This window comes from Pyxicephalus adspersus, chromosome 3, assembly GCF_032062135.1.
Source record: "Pyxicephalus adspersus chromosome 3, UCB_Pads_2.0, whole genome shotgun sequence".
Classification (NCBI taxonomy): Eukaryota; Metazoa; Chordata; class Amphibia; order Anura; family Pyxicephalidae; genus Pyxicephalus; species Pyxicephalus adspersus.
In genome coordinates, this window is record NC_092860.1 from 126,935,769 (window position 1) to 126,953,549 (window position 17,781).

At 38.5% G+C, this 17,781-nt stretch overlaps 1 protein-coding gene across 1 annotated transcript; it reads left to right on the top strand.

The window, feature by feature from the left end:
- Positions 1-2,500: 2,500 nt before the first annotated feature.
- On the top strand, positions 2,501-16,825 carry UGDH (UDP-glucose 6-dehydrogenase). The gene is made up of 12 exons (XM_072406314.1): positions 2,501-2,729; positions 6,398-6,566; positions 9,106-9,207; positions 9,301-9,501; positions 9,992-10,189; positions 10,832-10,979; positions 11,619-11,713; positions 12,090-12,220; positions 12,700-12,833; positions 13,007-13,098; positions 14,117-14,227; positions 16,163-16,825. Exons 2-12 carry the CDS (start codon positions 6,405-6,407, stop codon positions 16,271-16,273), a joined length of 1,485 nt encoding a protein of 494 aa, XP_072262415.1. The 5' UTR covers positions 2,501-2,729; positions 6,398-6,404; the 3' UTR covers positions 16,274-16,825.
- Positions 16,826-17,781: the final 956 nt, after the last annotated feature.

Below are 17,781 nucleotides of genomic sequence, written 5' to 3' on the forward strand. Positions count from 1 at the left end.
TATGTTTTAGTGGAGTATAATCACCCCAAAAAAGTAAACTGTGTAGGAAAGAAGGACATAAGGATCTGGCTTTGAAAAAGGCAGTCTGGGACAATTGGAAGATTTGGATAGGAACCCAGCCAAGACAGCTCTGTAGATCACTTGTGTAGCACCATTGGTTATAAGAAATGTGGTACAAGAAAAGAGATTGGTTGGAAATTTCAGTTGCAAAACACCACTGTGTCTGCTAGTGAACCCCTCCACTACCACTGTTTCTGCAGGAACCCCTCACCCCAGAATGAGTCCTGTTTTTTCCCGGAGCTAATAGTCCCCGGCATTTGTATAATTCTATTATATACCATCTGGTCAATCTAGGAGGTTTTTTTAGAAGCCTTAAACCCTTTTAGGCCCTGTGAAGAGATTAAATACATAGTCTAAGTAAGTCAGAATGACCCTTCTGATGTCTACTTAAACCCTGCTTCTTTTTTTATTATGGGAGGGAATGATAATCTCTTGTGATGTGTGAAACTTAAATGACATCTTAAAGAGGAACTAAACCCAAAACTGCCTAAAACAAAAAAAAAAGATTAATTTACCTTTAATGCTGCAGCGCAGTCGATCGGTCCGGAGGTGTCTTCCATCGGGTCCTGCTTCATCCCAGTATCTGTCTTCGTGCCGGCACTCAGGGCGCCATTTTCGCTTCTTCCGGGTTCTTCTTCCTACGTCAACCGATCTCGGGCCTGGGTCGGGTGACGTAGGTCTGAGCCTGCGATGGGAGAGTGGGTGGGTTATGTCCAGGGACACAGCCCGGGGACGTGTTCTGCGGCTCTGGCCGAGCTCGGGGGGGCACCGGCCAGAGCCACGGACCACTGGTTGGTGACCGCTGTTATAGATAAAGCTCATAAAAGTGCCTCAAGGACACGTCCTGGTGTAGATTAGCCCATTGGAATGCATGGGAATTTCAAACAAGGGCTTTAAAAGGCTCAGGTTAAACGCTGGAAAAATGTCTGTGTAGGCCGATATCGGACGCGAATCTGGCGTGTGTACAGTGCCCGTCGTCCATCATCCAAACGACCGTCCTGGCGGATCCATGGACGATGGATGAAAAACTGCTACTCAGTACTTCTGGTTGTGTTGGATAAAAAGGTCCCTGCTGAGTGTTGTGGTTTTTACCACCAGCTGCTACATGAGTACAGGACACAATAGTGATGTGTCAGCCAGCAGGAGGCACCACAGCACCCAGCAGGGGACACACTATGCAACACAGCTGGAAATGTCTGAGAGCAGCAGAGGCCGTAAAACAAAGCAAATCTCTATCACACTATAGAAGAGTCAGTAATCCCTTTTTACAGTTTTACTTACTTATCATATCTTAATCAAAGGATATGTTAGATATCTAAACAATTGGATTCTTTAGGCTAGGTACACACGTGCAATAGTTCTCGTCCAATAATCGGCTCAGGTACGAGAATCTTGTGTGTGTATGGCGCTCGTCGCCCATCGTCTGGATGACTTTCCTGGCGGATCCACGGACGATGGACCATGAAAGATTGCAATGGAAGTGAAAGGGGAGGGAGAGCAACGGGGTGCCGCTCCGTCGTTCTCCCCTTCTAGTGTTCCTAGAACAAGAAATAAGTGGAAATCTTCCATTGGGGGACATCTGTGTTGGGGATAGCTTTTTAAAGCCCTGAGCAGATGCTCAATCCTGGTCGACCAGAGCAATCGTAAGGCTACGTACACGTCAGATGATTCGTGGCCGATACGAGCCGCAGGGAATCTGACATGTGTACAGAGGCCATCCGCTGTTGTTTATGGATCTGTCCCAACAGATCCACGATTGACAGAAGATGACTGCAATACATGCATAGAACAGAACGGTGCTGTGTGTACAGAGCTCATTCATTCATCTTTCAGTCATTTGTACATAACCTCAGTGCTCATTTTAGATGTCCGTAGGAAGGAATAATCACTGCCGGATCCAAACATAGCTGACTGCATGGAATAAATAATCCATGAGCATGCGTTACATCATTCTGGCCCAGCTAATTAAGATAGCCCAAAAATCCTAAATCCCAAAAGGGGTGAAACTTTTGGCGGAGCAAAGGAGAGGTGAGTTTTACATTTAAACTTGCAAACAAGCAAGAAAGTTTATTCTAAAGAACAAGCAATAAATAACTTGCTCACAATATTTTCATGTTTAAGTTTCTTTCCTAACACCTGCTACAAAATTATATATATAACTTTAGGCATACATTGTATATTTATATACATATATACCATTAGGCATACATGGTGTATATATATAAATATAATAAATATATATATATATATTATACACACACATACACACAATTTGCGGTTTTCAGTCCCAGAACCTTCTAACCTTCTAATAACTTTGCATGATGTGATTTCCCACTGATTGTCAGTTCTGATCACAGACTTGTATAGAAGCTCAGGGCAGACATGCTCTGTACAATGTATGGGAGGGATCACACATCAATCTACATCCGGAGCACGCCGACCATTCACCCTCCCTTCACATCCCTCAGCACCATCCATTCCTCTGCACCCCTAACATATAGGACCCCCCTTCCACACCCCGCTACTTCCCTGCCAGCGTCATTCCGCCCTTCCCTGCACAGGCTCCTCCCACAGGGCGGGGCTAACGGGAGTATATGGAGAGCCCGAGCAGTGCAGCGGCCGGCATTGGGTGACTGTGATTGTTGTGTGCACGGCTCTGACATCTCCAGGTAAGTCACATCTCATTGTGTGTGTGTGTGTGTGTGTGTGTGTGTGTGTGTGTGTGTGTGTGTGTGTATATATATATATATATATATATATATATATTTGTCATCACATTTGCATGGTGTGAGATCTGAGCTCAGCAGAGAGGACAGGATCATTCATGGTATTCTGATGTTGGGGCTCTCCATGCCATGGACCTGGGTGGACATCTGCTTCTCATTATTAGAGGTTCCTCTTCTAATATTTATCCCCCTCCACCGCTTTAAAATTGAATCCATGCTTACTGATGATTTATTACTGGGGAGTTCTGCCACAGGAACTGTTCAGGTGTGAAGTGGTCCCTTTCTATAAACACAAGAAGGGGGTCCTGGAGCTGAAACTTGATCCGACGCAGGGGGGATACTACATCACAATCCAGATGTTCCCTATTGCTGGAAATTACAGGATGGGGAGGGGGTGGGGGTAGTTTTTCTTGGGTGAGCTGGCTAAAATGTCATATGGTATACGATTCCTAAAATATTGGAAGTCTGTACACCCATTGGATGACATCTCGGAAAAGTTAGGGTATTAAACTTTAATGCTGATGCACAGAAGTGTGTGTGTGTGTGTGTGTATATATATATATATATATATATACATACATATACACACACCTCTGTCTATTGAAACTGTCACTACTTCCCACCACTACATATCTTCCCTCCTTTTGTGTTAGACTTCCCCCACCTACTAGATTGTAAGCTCTTCTGGTCAGGGTCCTCTCCTGTATTTGCCTGTCATATGCAACCCCTATTTAATGTACAGTGCTGTCTAATATGTTGGTGCTAAATAAATCCAGTTTATATATATATATATATATATATATATATAGATAGACACAAACATATAATGACCTTTAGTTATTCCAAATTGGAAACCTGTCAAAACTTTTGATTTGTAATAGGGATCACTTTTTGAAGTTGCTGGTCCTGGTAACGGATTGTTTGTTGATTGTAATATTAATTTGCCAATAAGAGAAAATTGCTTAGTATTAGAGGTTGTTGCTGTGTCCCTACTTGAAGACTTCTTCTTTGTTCTTGATTTGATTTCATTCCTCCTGTAATAGAACTAGGACAGATGGAGATGGTAACTCTCCAGTGGGGACACAGCCATGCACTCATAATGGGGATTCTAAGTTTACTGGATTGGATACACTGTATGTGTTCCTCTTTTCCTGGAAGGTTGTGATGAATATTGAATATTGCAAACAGAAATGTGATTGGCTGCTGATAGAAATGCATGGGGTACATCATCCTGGTGGGTTCAGCTAGAATGATATACTGGATATGATACCAGCACAATCCTAGTTACTGCACACATTGTTTCTAATGTGCCCATGTTTCTTGATTAGAAGGAAATTAGGTGTTTACCACAATCAGAAGGAATTAAAAAAAAATGTCAGGGGCCCAAAATCTAAGCTTTAGATAAATCGGTCTCCCAGCTTCATCTTTAATCCCTTTTGCTAATTGCTGTTCAAGATTCTAAATCTGCTACCAAATACAATTGCAATATAATACATTGATTTTTAGGTTACTAGACATTTTTTTATATGGTCATTGAATGGTAGTTTGATCTCGGCATCAATTCATGATGACCCTGGATTTTGTCCAGTGCAGAGTGACCCAGGCTGGATGATCTGTAGTTCACAAGAACGTTGTCCTATGCCCTTACATTGGCATGCCCCCTCCTTTTAGATACCTGGCTATCACCGGTGATGGGAAAAACTTTACATCCACTCTTTTTCCTGAAAGCCTATTTTAAGAACAAAGCTGTAAAACTAGTTTTGCAATCCGCAGCATTGTTTGGACTATTGAGAGCCTGCTCTATAGGGTTTCCGTTTTAAATAATTTGCATTTCGGTATGATGTGGCAAATACATTAATTAGAGATTTGTGTCCCTGAAGTTCAATTAAATCTAGCTAAAATATGTGGTTTTATAAGTGAGATGGGGCTACAAGTTTAGATGTTTCTTGCTTAACAATAACGGATAGTAAGCGTTGCCAACTTGTCTGTCTCATGTCAGAGTTGGGTTTTATGTTGTGTGAATGCCTTTTATAATATGCTGGAACTCTTCCTATATCAGTAATGTGAGTAATGGTGAAAGAAATCCCAGTTCTTGAATGCTCCTTCTGTAAAGTGTTCACTGAGGGAATGAAAGGCCCCATTTATTACCTGCAGACGCCATGCAGCGTCAGGAGATCCCAGCCATGTTCCATGCCCTTCTGTCCTCACTGCACGTACTAAAGCAGTTATTAAATCTTCATTTATTAGAGCACGTGAACAGATGTCTAACCACCAATCAGATCCCAGTTCTTCCACAATCATATTGGTGAAAACTAAATTCTGATTGGTTGCTATGATTATTTGCATTCTTTTATAACACTGCAAAAAAGTCCAGAAATGTGCAGTGCATTCATTTTACATAAAATCTGATGGTTTTTGTATGTAAAGCTATTCAGTAAAATATTTCAGATTGCATTCATGCATTATATACAGATGAGTTAAAAGAAACACAAATGTTTTATACATTTTTGTTAGTTTCAGCTGGCTTTACCAGCATAAGCATAGAAATGCTACATGTTCTGTTTTACCCTATACTTGGATTCTTGTTAAACACATGTGAATGAATTGGTGTCTTACATATGTATAGAGACCTCCCTTGGTGTATGTCAGGCTTGACTTAAGAAGCCCAATTATTCATTGTCCCTGGAGCTTGTTCTTGGTAATATATCAGACTGTACACATGAAATCCCTGCACAGATTTCCGAGTATCCAGGATTGCACAACTATACTGGAGACTGTAGTGTATTATGTCCGTGCTCCCCCTCCTTCCACTGACGTATATCACTGTGAACCCTCAATCACTGTGTTAACCATATGTATGCATTTAATGTAGGAAGCAGTTTCCAGTTTCTCAAGTCCCTTGGTTTAGTTTATTGAGCCAGACTTTATTTTATGATTCGGATCTCTCCCTCTATTCATTCATTTGCAATGTACACTTGGGTTTGAATTGTAAAGAAACTGCTTAATGTTGACAATCCTTTGCTGTTTATAATGTTATCTTCTCTAGGAATAGGCAAAAGGCCATGTGTAGATAATGTAATTGATGTTCTTTTGACATTCCATAGACTTGCCCTTTGGCTATCTTGACGTTTAAGTCATTGTGGAGATGCTAGGACCCCTCCCTGATAATACTTGTATTCCCCATTTATTTGTCTTAATATTTAAATATCAATCACCATTTTTACAATGGACTTCTATTTTGACCATACTTGTATGCCAAGAGGTGGAACTGCTGAAAAGTAATACTTATAATATTCTGTGACAGATTAGAATTCGCATTTGGTTTCCAATTGTACTGGTCTTTGCCATTGTGGTATATCTATTTTCTGGTGAATTCAAAAACACAAATGTTTAGATTGTGACACCATTTATGTGTGCCTTAAAGGATTCTCTCCAACATTAAATTTTTGGTAAATACTGGAGAGGCCACTGCAAGTAAATGTGAGCAAGGGAGCAAAGGGAAAAGTCGGTACTGGGGTGGGCAGAAATTGTGGACACCAGTCGTCCTAGAATATTCTATTTCTTTAATATTGGAAAGGCTGACGTGTAATTTATTTTTTTTTTTTTTGCAGCATAGAAATGTTTCAGATTAAGAAGATCTGCTGTATTGGTGCCGGCTATGTAGGTGGTCCTACCTGCAGTGTTATTGCACAGATGTGCCCGGGAATCAAAGTAACAGTGGTGGATGTTAACGAGGCGCGGATCAATGCATGGAATTCTGACACCCTCCCCATCTACGAGGTAACAATCTGCGTCACTCGCTTGTCTTTAGCTGGTGTCTCTTGTTCATTAATCTGCACCAATTACACGAACAGATTGCATTTGTAATAAGAGAATCTAGTGTCCTAGTTTATAAGCTCTTCGGGGCAGAGTCCTCTCTTCCTCCTGTGTCACTCTCTGTATTCGTCTGTCATTTGCAACCCCTATTTAATGTACAGGGCCACGTACTATGTTGGTGCTTTAAAATCCTGTTTAATGATTATAATAATAGTGTTTATTAAACATTAAATGACAATAGTGAGGAATAATACGCACCAGGCACAATATATACATTACCCATGTAGTAACCTACAGCCGGCACACTTTAATTTATTGCCTTCTCTTCTGTTGATATGAAGGTGGCTTTGTGACCTTTTCACAGGCTGAACTTTAACCAGGTGATGTAAATTTTTTTTTCTTTCATTTACTGAACTTGGTTACCCTACCCTATTATTATGTTAAACGTTCACAAAGAGGAAGGACATTTAGTGGAGGAGGAAAGATGATTTTTAAAGTATCGCTTCCAGAAGGAAAGGATAACCGGGAATATCTTCTGGAATGTTAGAATTCTTTGTTTGCCACTTTATTATAATCAATCAAGGACTGTTCTGTTATTTTTTTCTTTTTCTATATACACAAAACCATTCTGCCATTGACTTAATTTGGAATAATTATGTCATTGTGATTCTAAAGATAAAGCCTGCACCAAAGGATATATTGATGATGTTTTTTTTTTTTTTTATTTTAGCCTCACAAAACAAAGTAATCTGTTGCAACATTCCATTTCAGACATAGTGGCCACATTAGTTTAATTTTTCTTCATTGTTCTTTAGGAATACAGGTTGACATTCAAAAAACCTGCCATCCATAATCCTGTCTCTTCAGATTTCCGGCATGGATTTTGGAGCACATTTTCAAATTTACACATTTTCTGGAGGAGCTGTTTGTTTTGATGGCGCTGTACTCCAGAATAAACTGTTGGGTCTTGCTTGCACTGCTTTCCTGCTCATTCCTTCTCATTTATTTGCTGCTGTATAGCCCCATTATGGATTCAGTATATATTTAAAGGACTCTACAGGTAGTCATTTTCTGTTAAATATATACAGCATATAGAACTCTAAAAATTCCGGCACTCCATAGGTCCAGACATTACTGGATTTTTGAATGTCAACCTGTTTTACCAATCTCGCATTTCTCTCGCTGCATCTTTGTAAATTCAGCGTTGTCACCTTTTATTAGTAAATGTTAGGACTACAGTAGGAGAGCTGGGCAACATTGTTACCATGCCATAAAGCTAGTTTGCTTTAACTTCTGTTTGCCCACACCATTCCTCTGCTGTAGTGAAATCTAAAGAAGTGTTAACATCCTTTTTTTTGGCAGTTCTGGAGCCAAAATATCAAACCCCTTTATTTTTCTAAAAGGGAGCAAATAATGGAAGATCATAGTTAAGGTTTGCATACAAACCAAATATATACTGCATTTTTAATAAATATTGTGCCATATTAATACTTTTTAAATGTTTCAAAGATCACTGGCTGCATAACTAAATCATAAACAAAAGCAAATTGTTTCATACCAGTAGGTTTATTTGTTTTGCCGTATTTAATACAGAAGATCAAAAAGTATTTTGTAGTATAAGGACTGATTGCAATAAGAAAGACTAAATAACTGAAAAATCTATTCACAGAATGTAGTACACTTTCCCTTTAAATGTAATCATCATGGGCTTTTTATCCTTGCTGCACTTCCTCTGCAGAATTGGCAGTCTTATTGTGATTACAGCTTTAAAAGATTAGATGTAAAAACTACAGGAAATGACCAGTTAGCTATACTGCTGATTATTCTCTCTGCAGGATACCTCTTGTGTATATATACTAGAGGAAAATGAAGAGTTTTAGTGCAAAGTAACTCATTTTGTACAAGAAAAAATAAATAAATTGCATTGTGTCCGAATGTTAAAAGTCTGTCTTTAACCTAGTTACCATTTGTTGTTTGCTTGGTTTGTATTGGGGAACTTGTAACATTTGTAATCTGTTTCTGCCCTCTAACATTGAGGTTATATCAGTTGGGTTTGGATACAATTTATTAGGATACATTGCAGTTTGCCAGTAGGAAGTACAGAAAATACCAGTGGATCTTGCCAGAAATGTAGTTTTGTTAAATCTTCCTGTGATCTTCCAGCATTATGAACCCTATTTATTGTGTAGAATTCTAGTCCCATCAATCCACTATGTAAAAAAGCCATTACATAGAAGTAACATTAATTAGCAATCTATTACGTTCAGTGTTCAAGACAGAATTTTTTTTTTTTTAAGCTGGTTGGGATGAAATTGTAGGTGGGTGGTAACTAGCCGGGTGGTCACCGAGAAGTTCCCGGTGGTGCGCCCAGCTAAAAAGGGCTGGAGAGAATACTGACATTTTTTGTATTTAGAGATGACATAGACAGGATATAAAGCATCCTATTAATTTTTATTTTATGCCCTCAAACATTTGGTTTGATATCCCTTTTTGTTCTGTGCAGCCGGGGTTAAAAGAAGTCGTTGAATCCTGCAGAGGAAAAAACCTATTCTACTCTACTGATATAGATGGAGCTATACAAGAGGCTGATCTGGTCTTTATTTCTGTAAGTACATCTTTCTTACTTCCTACTATAATTTTGTTGCATTTTAAAATAAGCTTTGTCACTCATTGAATTCTGTTTTTTTTTTTCATATAGGTAAACACGCCAACAAAGACTTATGGAATGGGCAAAGGTCGGGCTGCAGATCTGAAATATATTGAGGCTTGTGCCCGTCGTATCGTTCAGAACTCCAATGGTTACAAAATTGTGACCGAGAAGAGCACTGTGCCTGTAAGGGCAGCAGAGAGCATTAGGAGGATATTTGATGCCAACACAAAACCCAATCTTAATCTCCAGGTAAGAATAAACTTCTACAGGGTGTTCATTACACAAACTGTAACTTGCATTCTTTGCTGCTCACATTACATTGCTGCCCAAATAGGGGCCCCTTAATGCCATGTCATAACAGCTACTTGATGACTACCTTTATTGTAGTTCCCAAAATTATTTTGATGTGTATCTTGATAAAATTCGGAAGTGTGACTTGGGGTAAAGGAGGGATCCTTTACCAACTTAATTGGTTAAATTCCGGATTAGGAATAATGTACCATACATGTTGGCTCACAAATTAAAGTAATTTGGAGCAGCACCCAAAAAGTGGGTATTAGTGCCAAGGCGCATTATAGAGCTGGGGGATTCTTGTATGCTAATATAAAGGTCCAGGGTTGCCAATTTAGAGGTCTCTTCATGTGGAATATTAGTTGTCATGATTTTCTCCAGTAACATTGTAAAATTAATATAATACCGTGTTTGTTAGACTAGTTCTGAAATCTTCTTTTCTCCACAGGTGCTCTCTAACCCAGAATTCCTGGCAGAGGGAACTGCAATTAAAGATCTGAAGAATCCCGACAGGGTGTTGATTGGAGGAGATGAAACTCCCGAAGGACAAAAAGCAGTGCGGGCTTTGTGTGCGGTTTATGAGCACTGGGTGCCCACTGAAAGAATCATCACAACCAACACTTGGTCATCTGAACTTTCTAAACTGGTAAGCATTTTGTCAATTTAAAGAAAAATAGTTTACATGTGGGTTATTCTGCATATTTCCTCTGCAGTAAGTAAACTTTAAATGTGTGGGTACTAAAAAGCAATACTATAAATCAGTCCTACCCCTTGAACTATTGAAATTTTCAGGGGAATCCATGCTAAAACTGGTTTATAATGGGGGAAGGGGGGTCCTCCCAAAAAATGGTGGCCTGTGGAATGAATGCCCCCTTTACAGTGATGGCTAGAATACTATATCTGTCGAGAATTAAACATTGTTAGACTTGTGCTGTTGGCTCCGGTCCTATGCAGGCATCATGAAATGGAAGGTCAATCCGCAATAGTGTGAAGAACCCATGGCAAGCTCTGGAGGAAACCTGAGGTTCCATAGAACCCCGGCTGAGCATTGCTGCTCTATATTGCTAAGGCTTTGGGGGGGGGGGGGGCTTGCATTTGTTCAGACAATTGGAACAATCTATAAAAAGGACAATTGACAGATCTACTTAAACATTTTTTTCCTATGTAAGCTTGTTCTGCTTACTTTTTATATATAACATTTTTTTTTCTGTGAAAGATTATATATGTAAAGCAGCAGGCAACAATACATTGCATCAAGTGGATTTTAATCTCCCTCCTCTTTGCCTAGGCTGCCAATGCATTTCTTGCTCAAAGGATTAGCAGCATTAACTCCATCAGTGCCTTGTGTGAAGCCACCGGTGCAGATGTTGAAGAAGTGGCCAGGGCTATTGGCATGGACCAGAGAATTGGAAACAAATTTTTGAAAGCCAGTGTTGGTAAGTTTGATGGTACTAATGTTTAGCTAGTTAAATTGCCTTGTTGACATGCAGGGCCTTTCATATAATGGTATGAAGTTACAAGAAAAGTTTACTGTTTCTTCTACTCGCATGTCTTGTTTCTAACAGCAGCACTTCTGTTCAGCTTATAGGTCATGAGAGTGTAGGGTTTAATATTTGGGTGGTGAAGACTGGTGAGCTCCAAGATATTTACATTTTTAGTTTAGTATCAGTAAAATGTGGGAAATATCAAATGATTATGCTCCAAACCAATGTATTCAGTATCAAGTGGAAAAAGTCCCATTGTCCCGTTAATTTTAAGGCATCACTTTCTATGTGTTTGCTTTGACCTGACAAAGCATCGCTCATTTACCTAAATAAAAAAAAAATGAAATTCTCTACAAAAGTCCAATATGTCACACAAGACAAGATAAGAACCAATGAGAAATTTTGATTACAAGATTGAGGTTAAAGCTTCTTAAATGTGGAGAGAAGTTTTTTCTATAAAGGATTTAGAAAGGGAGTACAATGTAAACAGACCATTTAGCAACACTAAAGCATCTGTTTCAGGTGACTTTTAGTAATACATGTGTATTTTAGTTGTTCCTAAACCTGTAAAATTTGTTTCCCTTTGTACAGGTTTTGGTGGTAGCTGCTTCCAGAAAGATGTGTTGAACCTGGTTTACCTATGTGAAGTTTTGAACCTGCATGAGGTAGCGCGCTACTGGCAACAGGTATATATTGATTCTGGTCCTTTGATGTATTACAGAGGTTTGATCCTTATAATAAAAATATATGAATGTGATTAGGGAAATATTACATATGAAGATGTTATGTTTACCACTTGCATCCACCAACTCTATGTTAAAACATCAGCTTTCCACTAACAACTTCCACTAACCTCAGAACAGGGAGATAAGTTTGTACACACTCCTCCTCAGGTTTATGCCAGATTGAATAATTAAATACATATTAGTATTGTTTAAAGATTTTCTATAAACAATTGATTACCTCCACTACCAGTTTTAGGCCAATGAGCCTAGTAGGACAAATGTCAATGAAATGTCATTTGCTCTGCTCCTTTACAACTTTTTTGCTTTCCCATTTTAGGTTATTGACATGAATGATTATCAAAGAAGAAGGTTTACCTCCAGGATCATTGATTGTCTCTTTAACACAGTAGCAGACAAAAAGATTGCTGTTTTGGGATTTGCATTCAAGAAAGACACTGGAGACACACGGTAAGCAACTTGGCTTCTTTAAATATTGTCCTATAGATTGGTATATAGTGAGTGTTATAAATTGGGCAATGCTTCTTACATTGCTGGCCTGTGGAAAGAATGTCACCGTTACAGCCAAAAAAGATCATTGGTGTTACTTGATTTGAAAGGCATAGACTGCTTATTGCTCAAGAAACCCCTAGCAAGTGATACTGCTCTGAACATTCTATGATTACATGAAAGAATACCAGTCTGACCACATAAAGAACAATTGTATTAGACCATCACTAATACAGGCTAACAAGTTTTGTGTGACTCTAATCCCTAATTTAATACTATGAAGAGCCAGAAAAGCTTTTCACAGAGGTCCGGAATGAAAATGCAAGCAATATTTTGAACAAATGTCAGAACTTCTGATGGTTGTTACATGAACACTTAATTTTTGTGTCCTTCAGTACATCTTCATGGATATTGTGTTTAGACTGCTTCTTATCTTCCAGGGAGTCCTCCAGCATCTATATTAGTAAATACCTCCTGGATGAAGGAGCCAAGCTGCACATCTACGATCCCAAAGTAGTCAAAGAACAAATAATCATGGACTTGTCCCAGCCAGGCGTAGCGGAGGATGACAGAGGTAAGCACAATAGAACACTTTTAAGAGGTGGATCTAGCAGTACAGCTACATAGACCTATGTACATATTTTATTTAGGTGTAAGGGCAGGTTCATACCATTGTAGAAGCATATTGATTGTGTTTTTGCTGGAGGTAGTTTTATGTAACTTATCATTTTTTTTTATTATTATTAGTTGCAAAGCTGGTCCATATCTCTACAGACCCATATGAGGCTTGTGAGGGAGCTCATGCTATGGTGATCTGCACTGAGTGGGACATGTTTAAGGTCAGTAAATTTGTTGGATGGAAGTTATATATGTGTTTGGTGTGAGTTTTGTTTTTCTGTACTGTCTAAAATGTTATTTCAGCTAAAGCCCATCTTTAGATAAAACCCCACCACCAGCAGACCCCTATAAAGCCATCCGATGTCAGGGGAAATTATGTTCTGTTAGGCTACATACACACGTGCAATAATTATTGTTGGAAATGAATGAATAACGACTGATCATCCAATAATCGTAAACAACGACTCGCCAACGTCACTGATGAACAAGGAATGTTGCTGGAAACAAATGGCCATCCTGGCGGATCTGTTTGGCCGACGATCGTTGGCTATCTATTGTGTGTACAGTCTTGTAGTGATTGTGAAAGGTTCCGCGGTACACGCCACTTCCTGCATCGTTCAAACTATCGTATCTAGTGTGTGTACATTATTGATTGAATATATTTGAACGATTGTATCTTTACAGAATGTACAAAGTCAAGATCATATAATCTTTCAAAAATAATCTTGAATAATCTTTGGTCATTATTCGTTTGTTTTCTAACAATAATTATTGCATGTGTGTACGTAGCCTTAAGGTTTCCAGTGATAGATAAACAAATGATTGGTGTAAACCCAAAGCACCATTCTGTTCTATGAGGAGTGGCGTATAAGCAAGCTGCACCCTACTGTGCTCTGCTCCATAGGAATGCATGGCAGATGTTCCCTATCAGGGGGACCACTTTACAAGTGTCAGATTTTTGTGCACACTTCACATTCCAAATGCCTTACTTAGAGAATTGAGATTTAGAAGGGTTCCTACTTCCAAACATTTGAAAGGGTAGAGAGCCCCTTTAGTAACAAATCTTTAGTATCTTTTTTACATTGATCTTTCAAGTATTTCATACATTTATAATCCTTTAATTGCTTTCATGTAGTAACTAATTAACTTGTATGACTTCTGCAGGATATGTTAAAGTTTTTAAAAAATTGTAATATAACTGCATGTTTAGGAGCCAACTAAAATGTTTTGTCCTGTTAGGAATTGGATTTTAATCGGATCCATTCTAAGATGTTGAAGCCAGCGTTTATATTTGATGGTAGAAGAGTTCTAGATGATCTTCATGGAGAACTACAGAATATCGGTTTCCAGGTATAGATGTCCATAAAATATACATTGGTCTGTTTGTGAATAGTGATTGTAACTGTACTAATTTTAAACTATTTAAAGGTCCTGCTTTAGGACTGATTAACACAAGATACCTTTCTATTATATTCATCAGCCTGAAAAGATATGTGCTATGCTCTGCTCTAGGTTTTTTTTTTTTTTTTTTTAACTTTTCCTGGATTTGGTTAAACCTTATCAAATACCATTCCTCTGTACAATAAGACCACTTCAGTAGTCAGTAAGTTCACCCTTGGTAATAAACAAAGGGGTTGCCATTGGTGTGGCTTCCCTATAACGGTAGGGAGTGACAGGCTTCAAAAGCAACAAATAAACAACCATATCTTTCAAGAAGTGTTATAACTTCTACAAAGTCTAATTAATCAGGCACAGATGCACTAAAATATGATAAAATCATTCCTGGGTTTAAAATCTATTAAGCCCCTGCTTGTTATAGTTTTATTAACTTTTCTCCCATTATGTTAGTGAATTTGCAGACTATGATTAGGATTGTCTCATAAAGTGAAAATGTCAAGTTTTTTTTACACTGGTGTTGCAAAGTCATCCAAAAGTAAATTTTTTTTTTAGGTCATTCTGTTCCACCCCATGTGCATCAATAGTCCAGTCATACACCATAACCACCCTGATGCATTTGGTAATTCACTGTTCAATGAGATAATCATTACTATATCACTTTTCTGGCATTTAAAAAAAAAAAAAAAAAAAAAAAATTATCTTGAATTGAACTCCCAGCTTTGGCTGCTGTAAGGAAGTTTTGCTCTCGGCAGTGATGCAGGCTCTTCTATGGGTGGGACCGTGCAGACGTTCTGTAACTTGGACATATGAGTAACAGGAAGGCTATAAACTTTCTCCAGTATGACTCACATACTCTAGCTGGTGGACATTAAAGTTTAAGGAAACATTACATCCAACGTTTTGCAACACTGCCTCATTAAAAGGGCATAGCTGACATTGTGCTTTTTAATGTTGTAATGTGTTCTGTCTGATTAAAATTCCTCATAACTGGAAGATGATTTTTAGGGTGTGTATGCTGCCCAAAATATTCCAAAATCATGTTTTTTACATGTTAAGACTTTCCATGCCCATCGAATACAAGCTCTTCTAGTCACTCATAATGTGGAAATAACCCAAAGCTCTTTAACCCTTCCTCCGCTCTCTGTGCTAAGATGTCTGGTTGTTCTTATAAACAAGTATGTTCAAGTGATCTGTGATCTCATCGTACCCAACAGACAATAAATATATGGTTGGCAAAATGCTACTAAAAACATTTGATAGAAGTCTAAATCCTAACAAATATTTGGATTATTCTTTACAATGATTGTTTAACAAAGAGCTCTGCCTTACGATTATTGGTGGGCATGCTCTTTGTTTGTCCCATATTAAGGTTGTTCAAAACAATGTAGCTGCATATCTTTCCCTCCCCAATTTTATAATTTAGCACAGGTATATTAGGGCGGTGCATCTGAGCTTGGAGAGGAGGAGCAGTATAGTGTACAGCTTGAAATACTGCTATTTATTTAAATAAATTGGGCCTTAGTTATTAAAATTCTCCAAGGCTGGGGAAGGTACACTTTCATCAGGGAAGCTGCATGATTCAGCAAACCTGGAATGGATTTCTTTAGTCATTTGCTAGCAAATGTTTTGAATCCTGGACCAGATCCATTCCAGGTTTGTTGTATCACTTAACTTTACTGTGGATCCTCCAGTCTTGGAGAGCTTTAATAAATCAGGCCCATTGAGTGCATACATTGTAGGGATGCATGGGGTTTCTTTTACACAAGGCAAATGAAAAGATTGGTTTGCAGTATGTTCTCTTTTCGTTGACCTGAACTCTACCATTACTCTATACTACACTGTACTTTTTTGTATAATAAATACCCTTTTTACTAAATTTTCTTGCAGGTGGAGACCATTGGCAAAAAGGTGGCTTCTAAAAGAATCCCTTTCACACCAACTGCGGACATGCCCAAGATTAGTCTGGCAGATACTCCTCACAAGAAGCCTAGAGTATAATTTATTGCAGAAGCAGTATAACGTTTGTGGATTCCAATAATCTATACATGTCATGTCTGTGGGCCATGCTGTATCCTCAGTATTTCTTCCTCCCCGTGTAACCACAGATACTAGTTTTATAGGTACAATATGTTAATTCATATCTTAAGTACAAGATAATTTATTTGTATATAATTCACTTTACCTCCATGCTTGGGCTTGCTTGCCAAACCCTTGCAGTGATTTTCAAGACCAAACAGACATGCTTTTTTAATTTTTATGTAGGTACAGAATATAACACTTGTTAGTAGACCTGTATAGCCAGTCCTATATGTAAAGAGGATGGCACTGTAAATATACCTTCCTTTACATGACACTCATAACTTTTTCACCATTTTGTATTTTGATATGTATAAGCATACTTTGAAAACAATTCTATTTTTGGAATGTTTTATATTTTTATAAGCCTGTATCATGCTTATATCATTAACACCTAAAGAAGGGTGTTGGCTAATGATACCAAAAAAGTGTTTTGTAATGAAAGCTAGTAACAAAATAAATGAGAAACTTCTAGTCCCTATGGTTTTCTTGATGGGTATAAGATAAGCTGAGCCAAAATGGCGACAACTTATATCACATACAGAAATGCCATTGTCTTGTCATTAAAAAGCATTATGTGATGTTTTGTTTAAGCACTGGAATAATCCTGCAATCCTTTGTGCAGCGGAATGGGGAAGGAGTTGGCAAGCAGCACTCAGGACCAATCCAATTGTTTATTTCTTTGCACACTGCTATCAAAATGGTAAACCTGTTCTTAGGAGAGCAGAACACATCAGCATGCTGCTTCTCCATTATTGTTCAATCAGTGGGTAACTGAACTATGGCACTTGAATGTAAAAAATCAAACCTGCCAATGCTGTTTCAGGATTGGCTGTATAACAAGTGTAACCTAAAAAGATTACAAAGCTCTTTTGGCAGGTGAAACTGTGCATATGTATTTAGCAGTTCTCCTGGATCTCTACCTACTACTGTCTTCCAATTTCCCATGGAATCCTGATCTAGTCAATTTGTAATTCACAGGGTCTTCAGTGATCAAATCCTTTTTGTGCATTTTACCAAATGACATGGGGCTAAACCAAAAAAAGAAAAATGCAAAAGATCTGCATGTTGGAAGCAGTGGTTGCTTTAATCCTTTTCCTTATTCTCAGCTGGTGATCATGTCAGTAACTTCCTTTTGAGTGGCAATGCTCCCTCCACACATGGCTACAACTGCCTCATCTTCCTTCTATTTATATTATTGTGAAAAGAAAATGTTACACTTTTTATCTAGACCAGTGTTTCTTTGTTTGCAATTTGTGACTCTCAGGTTAGTTTAAGTAAATCCCAGTTTCTTCCAGCCCCTTTTAGCTGGGTGCACCCCCCCCCCCGCACTTTTCAGTAACCACCCGTCTGTTTTTGGGTGGTTACTGTAAAGTTGGGTCACAATACAGGCCACCCACCTACAATTTCTTCCCACTCAGCCTAAAAAA